A 17,269-nucleotide genomic window follows, 5' to 3' on the forward strand; every position below is an offset into this window, starting at 1 on the left:
AAGGAATTGCTGATACACATTTTCACCTTGCTGAAAATACATGGGACTTGGCTTTTGGAGTGGAAAAGTGACAAGCTGAGAGCCTAAATAAATTGGATTTGTCCTCTTAAGGAGGATGCAGGCAGCGTGTGAGGCTGTGTGGGGGTGTTTTATTGTTGTTATTTTTTATTCACGGTTCCTTGAGCTGATCCTGGGGATTGCACTGACTGTGGTTGTGTTTCTGGAAATGTGCAGGTTGGCCAGATGCAGTGGGGCATGGAGTGAACAGAAAGAGGTTAAATTGATGGATGACCAACAAGAGCAGGATTGTGCCTCAGAAGACCAAGAAACTATCCTGATTAATGGGGTGAAAGAAAATGGTAAGGAACTTAATTATGGTACATGAGGGAGCAGCGACAACTTGGATGCCAACTTATTTTCCTACTTCTTTTTGTGCATTTAACATTAGCAGTTTGTGGGGATCTGCAGTGTGGAGCAGGGGAGTAAATGGGTGTTTTCTGCACAGGAATCATTCCAGCCATAAATCTACACCTTTTTAGGCCTTAACAAGAACTGCTTTTACCTGTGCATGGGCATGGCTGGAAATGTTTTTGTGCACATGCAGTTTGAATTAGAGATTTTAGTTTGGTTTCTTGGGGGAAAAAAGTCATTCAGGACTTCGTAGCCCCTGTATCTGTTGGGAATCTTTCCCTCTCTGAGCATTATGATCCCATTAGCCAATATTAGCAAAATTTGGCTGAAGGATACTTAGTCCCTACAAACTGGGGGAAAATTAGAGATTGGGTGGGAGAAAGAAACCAGGATTAATGGGAAGGGAAGGTTGGATCTGTGAGCTCGTTCTTGCCTGTGTCCCATTACCCAGCACATGGGATTCCCTATCCTGTAATCCCTTTTCTGCACAGACAGGTAGTGTTCCTGGGAGCCACCAGCAGGGGTGGGGAAGGATCAGCCCCTTGCTGCAGCCTCCCAGAATGCCCAACTTCGTATTTATTTCATCAATTCTATATTTGCTTTTGGAATAACTAATTAGGAGTAACAGTGCTCAACTGTCTGAAACCCTGATTGAAATAAATAAGCCTCTGAGCATTTTCTGAGGTTGTTTGGACTGTAATCACTGGCCACTTTAAATGCAGAGGAGAGGCAGAGCCTGATGCTTTCATTCTTCAATGTGTTTTATGCTTAATTTCATGGCTTTTTACATTTTGTATTGGCCCATAAATCTTGAGATAGGTAGATAGATAGATAGATAGATAGATAGATAGATAGATAGATAGATAGATATGTTTTATTTATATATAAATTTGATCCTGTTAGATGTCAAGGACGTGGTCCTCTAACATTTGTTCAGATCTTTCTGTCAGCTCTAAACAAGGTGGTAGAGAAAAATGTTCTTGTTCTTTGCCAAAACCTTGGAGCAACTCCAGCCACGTGGGTACCCATGAGGACCCCACAGCTCGTGGGGTGAGCACATGCTCACACTTGCCCCTGGGATGTAATTTGGGAGGTGTCTGTCCCTGTCAGCCCATCTCCTTCCTGACTGCACAGGGTAAAGCTGCAGCTGCTGGAGCTGCAGAGGGATTTTGTAGCCATGGTCCCTTTGTCTGATTCAGTGGACAACAAAGTCAGTGCTGCCCTGATCAGCAAAGAGGAGATTTTTAGAACCTCATACCACTTCCATGGAATTCAATTAAACAGGGCTTAAAAAGTGCTTTAATCAGATATAACACTGTAGAGTGCTTTAGGTTAGAACAGACCTTAAAGCTCATCCAGTGCCACCCCCTGCCATGGGCAGGGACACCTTGCACTATCCCAGGTTGTTCCAAGCTCTGTCCAACCTCGGACACTTCCAGAGATCCAGGGGCAGCCAGAGCTTCTCTGGGCACCCTGTGCAAGGGCCTCCCCACCCTCAGAGCTAAGAATTCCTTCCCCACATCCCATCCCAGCCTCCCCTCTGTCAGTTTAAACTTTCAGTTTGAACACTGCTGTGTGGGAGTTGCTGCTGAATCCAAGGCCAGGAGCCAGCACGAAGCTCTGGAGCTGCCACCTCCCCTTGCCCATGTGCTGATGGGCGGATGCTGAGGGAAACTGGGAAAAGTGGTTTTGTTCTCCAGCATTTTCTGTGTGAACTGTATTCCCTTGGAGCATCATTTGAACACAGGCCTGATTTCAGGCTGATACAGAGCCCCAGAACATCAGGTTTTGGCATTTGTATTTCACAAGAGTTAAGTTCACTCACAAAAGCATAAACCTAAAGAAACACCCAGAGACGGTTTAGTTTATATAATAGCAGCTTTGCCTATTGAATGCAGCTTTTGAGATTGAATTTCAGCTTTCTGCCTCCCCCTTCTTTGAGTCTTACAGCATTCACAGACATTCTTCTTTTATCCTCAAATTTTCCATGCTTCCTGTCAGCTCCAAGCTGATTTTTATTTTATTTTACTTCTGAAGTGGAACTGCACTGGTTAATTTGTTTTGGTGCTTAAGGAAAAAGATAACCACCTCTGCATTTCTGATCTGAAGACTAGTGGGAGGGACTCAAAAATCAGCTCTTTTATTTATTTCCTTTTTTTAACCGTTTTCAAGCAAGCCAGTCTGGCCTTTCCCAAGTCATTCATGTTGAAGATGATGACAGGCATTGCACTGCACTTCTGGTTGGAGTTAGGGAGTCTCTGGGAGAAGGTTTAAAGTCCTGGGAGTGCTGCAAGGCTGCGCTTTGTTCAGACTTCGCTGATGGCTCCATCCCTAAGGCCCCTGTAGCACAAAACTTATGGGAGTGAAATTAGGGGGGTTTTGACCTCCTGCTTGGCACAGGCAGGCACCCTGCTCCTTCCATGGCATCCTGTTCCTTTCCATCCTCCCCACCTGGGGGGTTTTCCACGGTGCTGGTGGTACCTCTGCCAGGACCAACCTCCCCTCCCCAGGCTGCCAAGGATGCAGGAGATTCACTTTCCTCTCAGTTTGGAATAAGAGCACTTGTGGAGTGTTGCAGCAGCCAAATAAATCCCTTTGCATGCCCCATTTAATGCCACATCCTGGTGCTCCAGTTGTGTTTTAAAGCACTTGTCCCTCCTTGGAAAGCTTTGGCTCTCGCCCCTCTGCCTTCAGTGGAGCCACCAAAAAGGAAAGACCTGAGCCATGACAAAAGCACCAGGCTCCGAGTCGGCAGAGCTCTCTGGCTGGGATGAATGCACTCATTGGAATATATTTTTTTAGTACAGAGATATCAGAGCGTGTTCATGGATGAAAAGACATCGTATTTAAATTTCAAGGGTCATGCCGTCCGTTGAGCCAGGAGTCAGATAAAAGTACATTCATAACTTTATTCTGCCATAAAAGAAGTGCAACGAGGTAAAACTAAAAAAAATCCTTAGGTTAAAAAATCCTTACATGACTAAAAAGGCATTTTTAGCGATTAGGGAAGAATGGCAAACCCCACAATAATTCTAACAATAATTGCTTTAAACTCTGTGTTCTCTTCTGCCTTCCCTTGGCATGGACAATGACAAAAAGACTGCTGGGTTTTTAAAATCAGCCATCACTCCCTCAGTCCAGAGCAGTAAAGCAGCTCAGGTGTGTGCAAGCTCAGACCCCGCAGGGGGGGTGCTTTGTTTCTTTAAGAATCTCACTTTCCTGTTAATTTTTTCAATGTTAATGAGAACATTTTTATTAGGCTTGTTTTGTTTTTTTTAATAACATTGTGCGGTTTGAGAGGCAGTTTCCAGGTAACCGTATGGATATGAGGAGGGAAAAGCGGATGCGTTGCGTGTTTTAAACGTACTCTTGTACCTCTTCCAGCTGGCTGCAGGGAGCAGCCTGTTTACCTCTGCCTTCCACACACATCACCACATTAACTGGATCCAGGAGGGAAGGATTGCTGGGAAGGGCTTCCCAAAGGAGCACTTGGGAAAAGTCACTGGGAGAAGGGGAGTGGGGTGGCAAGCCTGAGGCCTACAAGGGTGGTAACCTTTGTAACCCTCTCTGTTTCTGTACCTCCAAGGGTGGTAACCCCTCTGTCTTTTTCTCCCTTCCCTCCATCCCCGCAGAGTCACACGCCCTGGACGGCGATGAGAGGCCCTGCAGCGCCGCCGAGGCAGCGGCGCCGTTCCCGGCGCTGAGCGCGGCTCCCAAGGAGGGCCCCGCGTGCCACCGTGCCCCGACGGCCAAGAAGCCCTGCCTGCTGAGCCCCCAGTCGCCGCTACGCCTCACGGATGTCCCCGAGCACGCCTCGGACGACTCCTCCGCCCACGCCATCTCCCTGACGTCCTGCGTGACCAAGGGCATGAGCTCCTGGTCGCTGCCGGGCGACTGCGAGAAGGCTCCTTTCACCATGATGGAGCCCGGGGGGATGTCGGCGCTGACGGGAGACTGCCTGATGCAGCCGAGCCGGACCTGTCTGGGCTGCTTTATTGAATCCAAGGACGGCATTGATGCGGAGCCGGGAATAAGCTTGAAAGTGGGGGATATAAATAGGGATTATGACACCTGTTCGGTCTCTGATATAGGGATTCACTGCATGAGCACAGGAGAAACCATGAGATATGGGGATCAACTGCTTTCAGACCAGCTTTTAAGCTTCCCTATGCATAAATCGAGGGCAGCGGACAAAAGAGATGCAGAGAAATCTGACAGTGATTCAGAGGACCCCACTCAGAAAAATTATTACGAGGGATTACTATTAGACAAATGCAATGGTGAGGAACCTTTACTAACAAATCCCAACCAGGAATGGGGCTATTTTGAATCTTTCATTAGTGAAAGTAAAATTGAGCTGCTTGACCTCTGCTCCAAAAATGAGCTTTCTGTAAATCTGTTTTCTGAGGAAGACGTGGACAATTACATGTTCGATGATGACGATTCCACCTTGGGAAGTGATGTCTGCTCCCTAAAGATTAGATATGAATCTTTCCAGGACAATGTGCGGGAGAAGACCAGCACCCTACAGGAGGACGCCCAGTTCAACTTCTTCCCCAGCGTCTTCAGCAACTGCACCAAAAGGGACAGCAGGAGCACCCTGAAAAGGGGGCCCAGCGGTGCCACCGACCCTTCTCAATTCAAATCCGAGGAAGGCATCATCTGGGGGGAGGAGGAGGAGGACGGCGAGGAAGAGGATGGTGAGGAGGAGGAGAAAGCTGCCTTAAATAAATCTTGCAACAGCACAGAGATGGTGCAGTACGTGGGCTCCAAGAGGAGCCACTTCTTGGACTCTGTGAATTCCACAGAGGACTCCGGGGAGTTCAGCGATGACAGCACTTGCACGGAGTCCTCCTACGACGTGCTGCGGGACATCAAGGACTGCAGCCGGTACCTGGCCCGGGACCACTCCGGCTCCTTCATCCAGCAGAACTACGGGCTGCGGGCGAAGAGGAAAGTGCGATACAGCGACGACTACCTGTACGATGTGGACTCCATCGAGAACGAGAAGATCCTGGACAAGAAGGAGTGGCTCCCGGATGGGCCCAAGGAGGAGGACGACGACGAGTGGTGCCCCAAGAAACGGCGAAAAGTCTCTCGCAAGGAGCCCCCCGTGATCATCAAGTACATCATCATTAACAGGTTTAAAGGGGAGAAGCATATGCTGGTGAAGCTCAGCAAAGTGGATGCCAACGAGACAACTGTTACTCTGAACGAGGAGCTGCTCAGCAAATACAAGAAGCTGGCCCCACTGAAGGGCTTCTGGCAGGAGAGGCAGCAGAGCCGGCTGGATTTGCTTCGATCGTCTCTCTACCACAAGCAGAATTTCTATCTTAACGGCTCAGATGCTTCGTTCCTCCCTCACCCACGGAAGCGAAAATGCAAGCTAGCAAACAGGCACCGGATTCAAAGAATTAAAGCCATCGAGCAATCAGTGAACAAGCTGGGCTCTTGCTCCTCTGATCACAAGCAGCCTTGCAGCAGTAAGGAGGACGTGGGCCTGAAAGGGCTGCCGGCATTAGCCATTGCCACCCCCAGCTGTGCCAATGGATTACACGTCCACGACATCGCAGGCATCGCCGTGAAATGCAAACCGCAGGAGCGGGAGCACAAGGGGACGGAGCGGAAAGTGCTCCGCAGAATCAAATTCAAAAGTGAAGCCAGGTTAAAGTGCAAGAAGATTAAAGCTGCCACCAGTACGGCAGAGGACTCTCCAGCACTGGAAAACCAGGACTCTGCAGCGCGTCTGAAGGACGAAAACAGTCCCTGTGCTTCAGACAGCTCCCATCTCCCAGAGTGCCACGAGGATAAGGTTGCTAAAAATTCTCCTTTCCTACCATCCACCTCCTCTTCAGACAAGCCTCTGCCATCTGCTAATATCACCACCAATGTACCCCTGATCCCCGGAGGGTATCTGCAGACGTTGTTAGATGCTTCAGATCTGTCGAGCAACACGGGTATCCCGTACTTCGCCCAGCACTCCTCCGAGCAGCAGCAGCACCCGCTCCCCAGCATCGTCCCGCCGGAAAAGCCCTTCCCGTCCCTGCAGCCGGCGCAGAGCTGCGTCCTCTCCCCGCCCTCCGAGTCGGAGCTGCAGCAGTCGCCCGGCCACTTGGAGATGGAGCAGGGCAGCTTCGGCAGCATGTGGCCGGCCAGCAAGGGCAGCGAGCGCCAGGAGTTCCCCGGGGACATGCCGGAGGCGGCCGGAATGCCGAATGAGTTTGCCCCCGGCACGGACGGCCTCCCCACCTCTGGATACACTCAAGTCAATCTGAATAGCGGCAAATTGCTATACCAAAAAAATTACATGCCGGATAGCCAACAAGTGCAGTCTGATGATTCTTATCAGTCATGTCATTTCAATAATGGAGAGGGGCGCTTTCATTTCCAACGAGGTACACTCAGTACGGATGATGGCAGGCTCATTAGTTTTGATTCAGTGGGTTCATTGTCAGTTAGTTCTAGCAATTACAGTTCTTTAAGTTTAAAATCTTGTGAAAAGGACGGCGAGGATGATATTAATGATGATTTCTTGGCCCACTGCAGTCCCAAGCTAGTGATCCAGCAGAGCATAGATGAAATCACCCCTTTGAAGGAGTCCACGGACCTTTTAGACATTTCCAACTTCACACCTGATAGGTTCCGCCAGTCGTCGCTTTCAGAGATGTCCCCTCCAGACACCCCCAACCTGTCCCCACAGATAGCTGGCTCCGATGCCAAGCCTCTGGGCACACTGAAGGGCTTTCAGGAGAGCCCCCAGGCCTCCCTCAACAGTTCCGAAAAGGTCAAGTGGAACTGTGGGGTCCTGCAGACCGAGGATCAGACAGATAATGGGTTTGCTTTAAATAATCACCAGTTCCAGTTCCATATGTTCAACGATGAAGATTCTGTCAGCCTTCTCGAAAAGAGTCCATGCTTGTCAACATTTAATGAGCCATCTGGTCAAATTAGCACCAATAGCAAAGTGTCAAAATCGAAGAGGAAAAGTTCATCCAGCAAGAATGTGGGTACAAACCAAAGCTCTTCCCAGAAAGCCACCCGGAAAAAATCACCCAAAACCAACAAAGGAACCGATAAGCCGCAAGGGAAAAACTCCAGGCAGGCACCCAAATCCACCAGGAAAGGGAAAAATGCAGCAGGAGTCAACGGAGAGAAGGCTCCAGCTGTTGGTGGCAGGGCAGTCACTCAGTTGGGCACCATGGCCATGGCCACCAAGGGTGTGGCTGAGGGCACTCAGCACTGTGGCCCGGCCGGGGTGAAGCTGGGCAAGCACAACGGGCTCTCTGGAGAGTGGGCACTGGGAAAAGAGGGGGGCACGGGCTGGTCGGAAGCCAGCCTGGGCAACGCCACCAGCCTCCTGGACGACGACCAGAGGGAGTTCGAGGAACCTTCCAACATCCTGTCCAACATTGCGTCAGGAATGGCCGATGTCCAGAGGTTTATGATGGCCTCCATTGAGCCCTTGTGGGGGCCCGTCGGCCACAACAGCGTTCCAGACATATTCCGGTCACCGGAGTCCAACAGCCTGAAACTGAAAACTCTTAAAATTTTGGCAGGGACGTCCCAAGAGTCGAAGAAGAAGGCGAATGGTGGCTCGCCAGTGGTGGCAAAGAACCACAAGTCAAACAACAAGGGCTCAAGCAAAAACAGCAAAGCTGTGACCTGCGACCCCGGTCGCCCCAACTGCTCCACCGGCTTCAGCACGGACATTCACGCTCCCTTTTTTGATAAAAACTATAGTAACCTGAGCACTTTAGGCAATAATGGACCTACCCATAAAAAACTCTACCGTCATAAATCCAGTTCAAAATCACTGAGGGATGAGAACTGTAAAATCAAGCGGACGGACCGCGAACAGCCCCACAAGGACCCACCCGTGACAGCTGCTTTTGAGAAACTGAGGTAATGCTGCACCAAACTGGCTGGAATGCCTCTAACCTCCCTCCCACCTGCTAGGCCCGCTGTTCCTCAGTTTTTCCTTCCTGAAAGCAAAAGTTTGCATGAAAAAAAAAAAAGAAAAAAGACATTCCCCTTTTACAGTTTTGGTTGGTTTTGGTATTGGGGTTGGTTTCTTTTTTTGTTTGTTTGTGTTTTTTTTTTTTTAATTATTATTTTTAAATGCATGAAAATACTTATGACTTGCAAGCTACCTAAAAGAATGACCAATTTTCTGGCTTGGCTGGGGTTAAAAAAACTAACAAGGCTACTCTTTTCTGCTGTTTGGCTTCTTCAGTTTTTAATTACTTATTTATTGGGGGAAAAACAAAAACTAAAAAAAAAAAAAAAAAAAAGATTACATGCTCTTTTTAATGATTTTGACAAGGAAAGACTTTTTTTTTTTTTTTTTTGGAACATTTTGTAAAAAATAAACCACAAAAAAAAAAAAAAGAGGTTCTGCATCCAAAAGCCAAGATCTCAAAGGCTCTTTACTTTGCAAATGAGAACTCGTTCCTAATTGAGCTTCACGTGGCAATTTTTGAGTGCTTTCTGGCCCCCTCTGCTGTTGTGTCTCCTAACCTGCATCATCTAAAGCTGCATCTTCTCTACCCGCCCGCCTTTAGCGCGTTCGCTCCGTCGTGGTGACTCCAGACGAGCTCACTTAGATGGCATCAAATGTTTGATTTTTTCCTGCAGGGAATCAGACTCCATTCTTCTTAAAGCAGAAACAGCATTTTTGGGTTTTCCTGTATTTGAAGAAGAGACTCCCTTTTCTAGAAAGACGGTTGATGTTTGGTTCTTTTCTTACCTTTTTTTTTCCAGTTGTTTTTTCTTTTTTTTCCCCCATCGGTTCCTTTTCGAAATCTGCCTTGTGGTCTGTTGAAATGTAAGTGCTGAAATGAAGAGTTTGAAATTGTGGGAATTTTATTATTTGAAAGCAAACCTAATCTGGTATTCTCTGTGAAAGACTGTTTTAAAAGTCATACTGTTGTACAGTAGTTTATGCACTATTACCCACAACAACAAAAAATTGTGCCAAACTATGAACAAGTGACTGTATTGTATATATTTTTACTTCTCTATCAACATTGGGTTGTGAGTGTTTTCTGCAGCTATGCCTTTTGGTTTTACTAGAAACATTCCAGTTGTTAAGTACTAACCACCCCCCTTCGAAAGCACCTGTAACTCACAATGAAAAATGATATTGTTCACTGATACAACTTACCAAAAGTTTTATGGACATGACTAGAAGTGTGCCAAATTTACTTACCTCATTTCATGGATTCACCCTGTGGTTTAAAGCTCATAAAGGGAAGGAAAAAAAAAAAAAAGAAACAAAAAGGGGGGAAAAAAAAAGAAAAAAAGGAACTTTGAAACCGATGCTGGGAAATGGTAATGTCCTCTCTTTGAAACCACGAGCAGAAAAACTTAATGGTGAAATGTTGAGTTTCATTATAGGAGAGAGTTGCAATGGTGGAGGAGTTCAGAAAACCACTGACGGTAAGTTTGCCAGGAACTCAAGTGTCTGCATCTAGAGACTACAGAACAGCTGCTTTTCAAGTGTCTGTTTTCTTAAAGCAAAACCTGTAGCTGAAGATCATTTGAAATGCAAAGTTACATTGCTAATTCTTTGTATCTCAGTTTTATATATTTTATAAGAACCTGGGATAAATTCTGAAATAGGTATAAAAACAGAACTAATACATTTCATACACTGAGTGCTATTTACTTTTCCTTTGAATAGTTTCTTAAACATTTTTGATGCAGAGCCTGTCAGAAGTGCTCTCCATTCATAGCTTTGGTGTTTCCTCCATGTCTAACCTTGCAATGCCAATATAGTTTGAACTTTCAAAAGCAGAGTCATAAATTTAAAATACAACTCTGAACTTTTTCTTTGATTCAGTTCATGCAACAAATACAACCAGTGGAGCTATTTGTGATCTCACCAATCAGGGCCGGATCATGACTGGACTTTATTAAGACGGCGTTAAGTATTGAATGCTAAATGTATTCTCAAAAGGCCTTATTTGTAACCCTCCTCACCACACCCTCGCCCTCCACGAGAATAACGAGCCCAACAAAGATCTGTTTTCCTTGTGCAACTGAGAACCTGTGCGTTTTGCTGCTGATTTCTCATTAAAAACCTTGATATGCAAGAGCCCTGGGAGCAGAGGGATGTGAGGCTTGGACACCTTATGCAATAGCAGGCAGTGAGGAAGAGGAGCCTTTCTAGCAGTGGACAGATCACTTTGCTGATACGGCCACAGGCATAGACGTGGTGTCACACAGAGGGCAGGACTGGGCTCAGGTTTCCTCCCAAGTCAGTTTTTTCCACCCACACGCCAGGCAAAGCAGCAGAATTGGTTTAAGTTAATTTAGCAGAAAAGCAGAGCGATCACTTAAAATCAAAGTGGAGATGTAGAGTGCTAGTTTAGAATCGTGTTTTCAGCTCTTACAGATGTTGGGGTGCAGCTTAGCTCAGCTCTGCGATCCCAGAGAGAACAGCTCGGTAGTTGCATTGTGTTTCACTTAACAGATGAAAGGACAAAGTCTGAAAAAAAAATAGTAATTATAAAAAACATCCTGTAAGTTCATTTTTTCATGGAATAAATGCTGGCGTTGCCTGGAGTGAGTTGCTCTGGATGAAAGTGGTGCCTGGTGCCCCATGGCATGCAGCATCCCACCCCAGCTCGGGCTCCAGGAGGGAGATCCAGAAGATGCTCAGGATTTACTCTGGAGACAAGAGCTGTGGTAGGCCTCCATCCCTGGGCTCTGGGCTGGCCTGCAGCCACCACGCTCTCCCCACTTCCCCAGCAGCTCTCTTTTCCATTCACGGGCTCATCAGATACTACAAGCTCCAACCACTGCTGTGGTGTTAGCATATCCCAGTTTTTCAGCATTCTCCCGACATGCTGCAGGAAGGTCTGGCAGCTCCCTCCTTTTGGATGTTCTGCTGCTGCTCTTAGAGAGACAGGTCTGTGGGATGTGGCCCAGACCTTCTTTCTGACCCAGAACCATCAGTTGAAAGCACATTCCACCTGGCCTGCACTGTGCTCCTTATGCTTAATGTTATGAGTGTGGGACTCATAATAAAACCCCTTGTACTGGACAGGATAGCAATACTTACTGCATTTGAGGAATGTGCAATAGGGCATGAAGATCAGGCATGAAACATATCGACTGTTTTATCCATGAATACCCAGCTGGGTGTTTCAGAATGGTTTCAATCACAAATTCCAGCTGCCTTGTTGCTCTCCTTCAGTCCTACAATTCCAGTTGCTGACAGCTTTGGTGGTCATACCATGTCCTTCAAAAATCTCTGCTGGGGAGATGTTAAAGAGCCTGGGTCCCTCATGGTGTGGCACTGGCCCTTCCCTGTGTCTGAAAAGGTCATCGCTCTGCTGCATGACCCCAAAATTCAGAAATTGCCTTGAGCCAACCATTTGCCCTCCTCCCTTTTGATCTTTATAGAGCATTTGGGAGGGAAGGGACTTTTGAAGGCCACCTAGTCCAATTCCGCTGCAAAAGCAGGGACATCTTCTACTAGACCAGGTTGCTGAGAGCCCTGTCTGACGTGACCTTGAATGTTTCCAGGGAGGGGACAGCCACCACCTCTCTGGGCAACCTGAACCAACGTTTCACCACCCTCATAAAAAATTTCTTTCTCAAGTCCTTGTCGGCAGAGCTGCTCTAAATCCCTTCATTCCCCAGCCTGTGGATCCCAGGGATTGCCTCATCCCAGGTGCAGCACATCACATTTGGCCTTGTTGAACCATATGAGGTTCTGCTGGGCCCACTTCTTGAGCTTGTCCCTGTCCCTGTGGATGTCACTCTGTCCCTCAGGCATGTTAACCTCACCACTCAGTTTGGTGTCATCTGCAAACCTGCTGAGGGGACTTGATCCCAGTGTCTACATCATTGGTGAAGATACTCTACATTGCTGGTCCCAGTACAGACCCCTGAGGGACAGCACTCACCACTGATGTCCTCCTGGACAGTGAGCTGTTGACCACTGCCCTCTGGATGTGACTGTCCAACCAATTCCTCATCTGCTGAACACTTCATCCTTCAAATCTGTTTCTTCAGTTTAGAAAGGTGTTTTGGGGGACTGTGTCAAAGGCTTTACAGAATTCCGGACAAATGACACCTGGAGTCCTTCTCTTGTCCATGGATGCAGTCAATCCATCCTAGAAGGCCACTGGGCTGGCCAGGCAGGACTTGCCCTTGGTGAAGCTGTGCTGGCTGTCCTGAGTCACCTCCCTGTCCTCCATGAGCCCCAGCATAGTTTCTAGGAGGATCTGGTCCATGGTGTTCCCAGGCACAGAGGGGGGGTGGTTCAATGGTTTTGTTTTCCCAGTCATCCAATACTTCACCTGACTGCCAGAACTTTTCAGATACTGTGGAGAGTGACTTGACAACTTCATCAGCCAATTCCCTCTGGGCTCTGGGATGCATCTCATCAGGTTCCATAGTCTTAGGTATGTTCAGGTTCCTCAGGTGGTCGCAAATTTGATTTTCTCTTACAGTGCGAGGGACTTTGCTCCTCCAGTCCCTGTCCTGTGGTTCCACCACTCATGGGAGATGGAAAGAGAGGGTTCCTCAACCTTCTCATCCATTGTTACCAGTCTGCCAATTGTGTCACACCTACTTTGACCCTTCCTTTTCATGCTGACACACCTGTAGAGGCCCTTGTTATTCTCTGTGTCTTGCCACATTCAGCTCCACCTGCACCTTGCCTTCCTCACCCTGTCCCTGAACAACCTGACAGTATCCCAGTACTCTTCCCAGGATATCTGTCCCTGCTTCTGCTGCCTGTGCATCTCCTCTTGCCCTTCAGCCTGACCAGCAGGTCCTGACTCAGTCAGGCCAATCTCTTGCCTTCCTTGCCTGATTTCTTACACCTGGGGATGGGGAGCTCTTGCTTTCTATCAAAATCATCCTGAAAGATCTGTCAGCTCTGTTGTGCTCCCTTGTCCCCGAGGGCAATTCCCAGGGGATCCTACTGATTAACTCCTTGAAGACCCGTGACTTTACTTTCCTAGGATTCATCTCCACCTGCCTATCACTACCTCAAGGTTTTCACTTCTCACCTTTGCCTCATCCCTCACCATACAAGCTCTTGTTCTCTAATTGCATTTTTGTTTTTCATGGCACTGCTCACAGCTGTGGGAGGACAGGGATGTGAGTCCCACCCATCCCTGCCTGCCACCCACACCCCCAGGGCTCCCTGCCCCTGCTTGTGCTGGCTCCTACCCCGGCCCATCCTCTTGCCCGGTCCCAGTGCAACTTCCATCCTCCTCTTGCATCTTTTCGTTGGGCTCTGGGAGCTCGCTTGGCTCTTGGGAGCGATGAAGCCAAGCCACAGAAAAGATGTTTATTCTGCAGCATCCCTTAAAATGTCTTCTCTGCTTCATCTCTTTTCACTCCTACGCCAGTGCAGGATGGGAGGACAGTGCCAGCAGTGCTGCTGAGCCGTGGTGTCACCGGCATCTGGGTGAGTTAGAATTGGCACTGGCATTAGAAAGTAGGGACCAGCCACTCTGAAGGCTGTAAAATCTATGTGAGAGGAGAATTCCACAGGGCAAGGTGGTACTCACCACTCTGCCACAGGAGCACAGGTCTCCCATGGCACAGGAATAGGAGAGATGTCCCTACAGAAAGGAATCCTGCAGCAGGAGCCAACCCAGCCCACGGCCATCGATTGCATTTAGAGTTTCTGTAAATAGAAAAATATCAGTGATGGGGATCCAATAAAAACCTTTTGGGTTTTTATTACAAAATACATCTTACCAGGTTTACATCTTGCTGCTTTTTTTTTTTTTTTTTTTTTTTTTTTTTTTTTTTTTTTGAGCATAGGAGGATGGATGTTTTTAAAAAACATCTTGAGAATAATGACCAGAGGTAGCCAGAAATTTTGTGAGGAGGAGGAAGAGGAGCAAGAGGAGGCCAGGGGCAGCCACAGGACTGTCCTTGCCATGCTGTGCTGTCCTGCTGAGGCTGGGTCATCTCAGAGAGGAGAAGCCAAGGCTAGCTGGTGATTGCTTGGAGAAACCATTGCTGCACCGTTTGCTCTTTTAAAAAATCAGGATCGCTGTTAATTTTTTTGGCATTATGGGCCAAACAAGCCAGGAACCAAAATAAAAATGTTTTAAGCATTGTCATCCTTTAGCTGCTGGACCATGTTCTTTCTCTAAGGTCCCAATCTAGCAATGCACTTAGGTGGGAGCTCACTCCCAGGGGTTCCCATGTCCCAGGTGCTTTCCCAGCCAGTGATGTCAAGTCCCAAGAGAAACTCCCTTGAAGTCAGTGTAAGTGGGAAGAGGATCAGGTGCATGGACTTGGGTTGGTGCAGGATCAGGCCCTCAGTCTTTAATTTCTCAACTCAGTGTGTTGGACTTTGCCTGTGCAGCTCCCAGGGTGTCCAGTGGAGGTTGCATGGTTCAAACCGCTGACATCTATTGGAGAATGTGCCTCTTTATCTCTTCAGCATGTGAAATAATGCAAAAAAAAAAAAAAAAAAAAAAAAAAAAAAGAAAAAAAAAAAAAAAAGAAAAAATATATAAAATAAACCAAGTACAATGTCTGTGGTAGAAGCAAGGCTTTTCAAATTGTTTCTCAGGTAAACAAGTGACACTAATGACAGTGGAGTAACAGCCATCTAAGGGAATTGGGATCTGAAGCAGGAGGATTCCCTCCATCTCGCAGGACGCTTGGGTTGCCAGACACGTTAACTGAGCCTTTAAACACTTGGTGCAAAAGGTAACGAGAAATAAAATTGGTCTTTTCACCACCCTTCGCTAGCTAGACAGACAGACAGACAGACATACGTCCATTTCTAAAGCACAAAGGGAAGACTTAAACCTAGACTAAACCACACACACACACACAAAACCAAGGTACCAGTGAAACTCCTTTTGTCTCTTACTCCCGGTGGGAAGCAGGGTAGAAATCCAAGGAGCTGCTCTGTTCCGCTGCCCCGGCGCCGGCCGGGCGCTTCGACTGCTGCCTCCAGAGATGTGAATGTACTGCTCCTTGAGTTCCCTTCCATAGAACTAGAGGCACCTCGTTAGGAAGTTGCTCCTGTTTTATGGTGCTAAAGAAAACTTTTATTCCCCCCCTTGAGCATTTAAGAACTATTAAATGGCCCTTTTTATGAATGTAACATATCCATTTCTGTTCCACATTTTACACTGCAATTTTAACATGTTTGGAAATTATTTGCCTTTTTTCTTTTAGAATAAGCTTTATAAATATTCTGTAGAGTCAATTGAAGTATAATTCTTAAGGATCACTCTAAGACGCCTACAAAATCTTGTATATTTTTAAGTGTGCCAATTTGTAAAATATTTTGTAAGTGTATATTTTTCTTAGAAAAGTGCTGTGAAGTGTTTGTATGTGTGAGGTTTCCCTTTTTTTGCACCTTCGGGTGTTAATAAAAGGATGTATACTTAAGAGTTTCTGGTTTTAAAAACCAAAATACAAAGAAAAAAATTAAACTTTTGTTGGGAATTTTGTAATAAAAAGAAATGTTGTGAAAGAGTGTAGTGATATTGTGTAAAGGAAACTGGAAAATTTGTGAGCGCTTTGCTGTTTTATAGATCCTCTTGTAAATTATTCTTGTAATATTTTGGGTTTTGTTGTTCTTGTTGCAAAGGTTTTAAATATTTGTGACTGACTCTGTATGGTGAAAACGTCATATTGTTAACTTGCTGAGTTTTGTTATATTGTTTATGGAATAAATAAAAAAATTTAAAATCTCATTTTAAGATCATGTATGAAGAAGAAATTAAAACTGCCATTTATTGAATATTAGGAATCGTTTCTTTAACCAAATCGCTGCAATAGATGAGGATCTGTCTGGCTGTCCCCTCCCAGGGCACTCCAGGCACCCGCCTAATTGGGCTGATGCTCGTTAGTGTGAAGCACATCGGGGAGGGAGGTGCGGCTGTGGGTGGGGAAAAGTGGGGAAAAAAGGCTTGGATCACTTCTGCTGTAAAGTGGGGCTGCTTTTAACTGAGAAATGGAAACTTCAGCAAGTCAACACAGAGTTCAGACTTTGCCTTCCACGGGTGCAGAGGTGGGAGCTCGGGAGGGAGCGGAGCCTCTGCCCAGCCCACTGTCCCTGGGCGGGGTCCCTGTCCCGGTACTGTCCCAGCACACTCCCAGACTGGCCTTTCCCTGGGAAGGAGTTGGTGTGTGTGAAATGCCACTGTCCTAAATTTCTTGTGGAAAAGGAATAAAACTTAGTTGTTTTAAAAATGACAATTCCTTTTATTAACGCTTGATAGGAGTAATGAAGGAGGGGGGCATTAATTCAGGCTGGGTCATTCCCAGCCCTGACAGCAGAAAGCGGGACATGAACACATGAACTGCAACTGGATCCTTTGGCAGGGGGCTGGGAAATATCCCCAAAAGCAGAGCTGCTAGCTCTACAAGCTGCCTGTGTTCACCGAGGGGTTTCAGATTAGTAAAATGGGGCACAGGAAGGGTTTCAGTGCTCCAGTGGCCGTGAGGATCCCAGTGCCAGGAGCCAGGGCAGGACAGGGCTGGAATGGGGCCATGGTCCAGGGAAGCCCATCAGCAGCTCAGCTTTGAGAAGGGCTGAGCTTCATCTGGCACTAAGATATCTCCAATAAATAAAACACACAGAGGGCTGGGCCAGGCGCACAGCCACCAAAACCATCCGGTGCGTCCCATGTGGGATCAGTCCTGTGACCCATGGGCTGAAAATAGTTCCAGCTCCTTAGTGCAAGTCTTGGGGAGAGACTTTTCAGCAGGTCCTGTTGCCACAGAGCTTGGGGCGTGGTTTTAAATGAAAGAAGGTAGATTCACATTAAATGTAGGGAAGAAATTTTTTACAGTGAGGGTGGCGAAGCCCTGGCACACATTTGCCCAGAGAAGCTGTGGATGCCCCATCCCT

The 17,269-nt window shown here is 47.1% G+C and overlaps 1 protein-coding gene across 1 annotated transcript; it reads left to right on the plus strand.

Annotated features, from left to right (window-relative positions):
* Positions 1-283: 283 nt before the first annotated feature.
* On the plus strand, positions 284-16,156 carry NEXMIF (neurite extension and migration factor). Its single transcript, XM_053989996.1, has 4 exons — positions 284-359; positions 4,044-8,313; positions 9,046-9,139; positions 9,172-16,156. Exons 1-4 carry the CDS (start codon positions 284-286, stop codon positions 9,244-9,246), a joined length of 4,515 nt encoding a protein of 1,504 aa, XP_053845971.1. The 3' UTR covers positions 9,247-16,156.
* Positions 16,157-17,269: the final 1,113 nt, after the last annotated feature.

This window comes from Vidua macroura, chromosome 14 (assembly GCF_024509145.1).
Source record: "Vidua macroura isolate BioBank_ID:100142 chromosome 14, ASM2450914v1, whole genome shotgun sequence".
NCBI lineage: Eukaryota > Metazoa > Chordata > Aves > Passeriformes > Viduidae > Vidua > Vidua macroura.

Excerpts from the sequence above, each read along its gene's own strand:
- NEXMIF (XM_053989996.1), top strand. The coding sequence starts at position 284 with ATGGATGACCAACAAGAGCAGGATTGTGCCTCAGAAGACCAAGAAACT. Across the intron at positions 8,314-9,045 it reads GCTGCTTTTGAGAAACTGAG|GGAATCAGACTCCATTCTTC; the intron begins GTAATGCTGCAC and ends TTTTTCCTGCAG. Across the intron at positions 9,140-9,171 it reads TTTCTAGAAAGACGGTTGAT|TTGTTTTTTCTTTTTTTTCC; the intron begins GTTTGGTTCTTT and ends TTTTTTTTCCAG.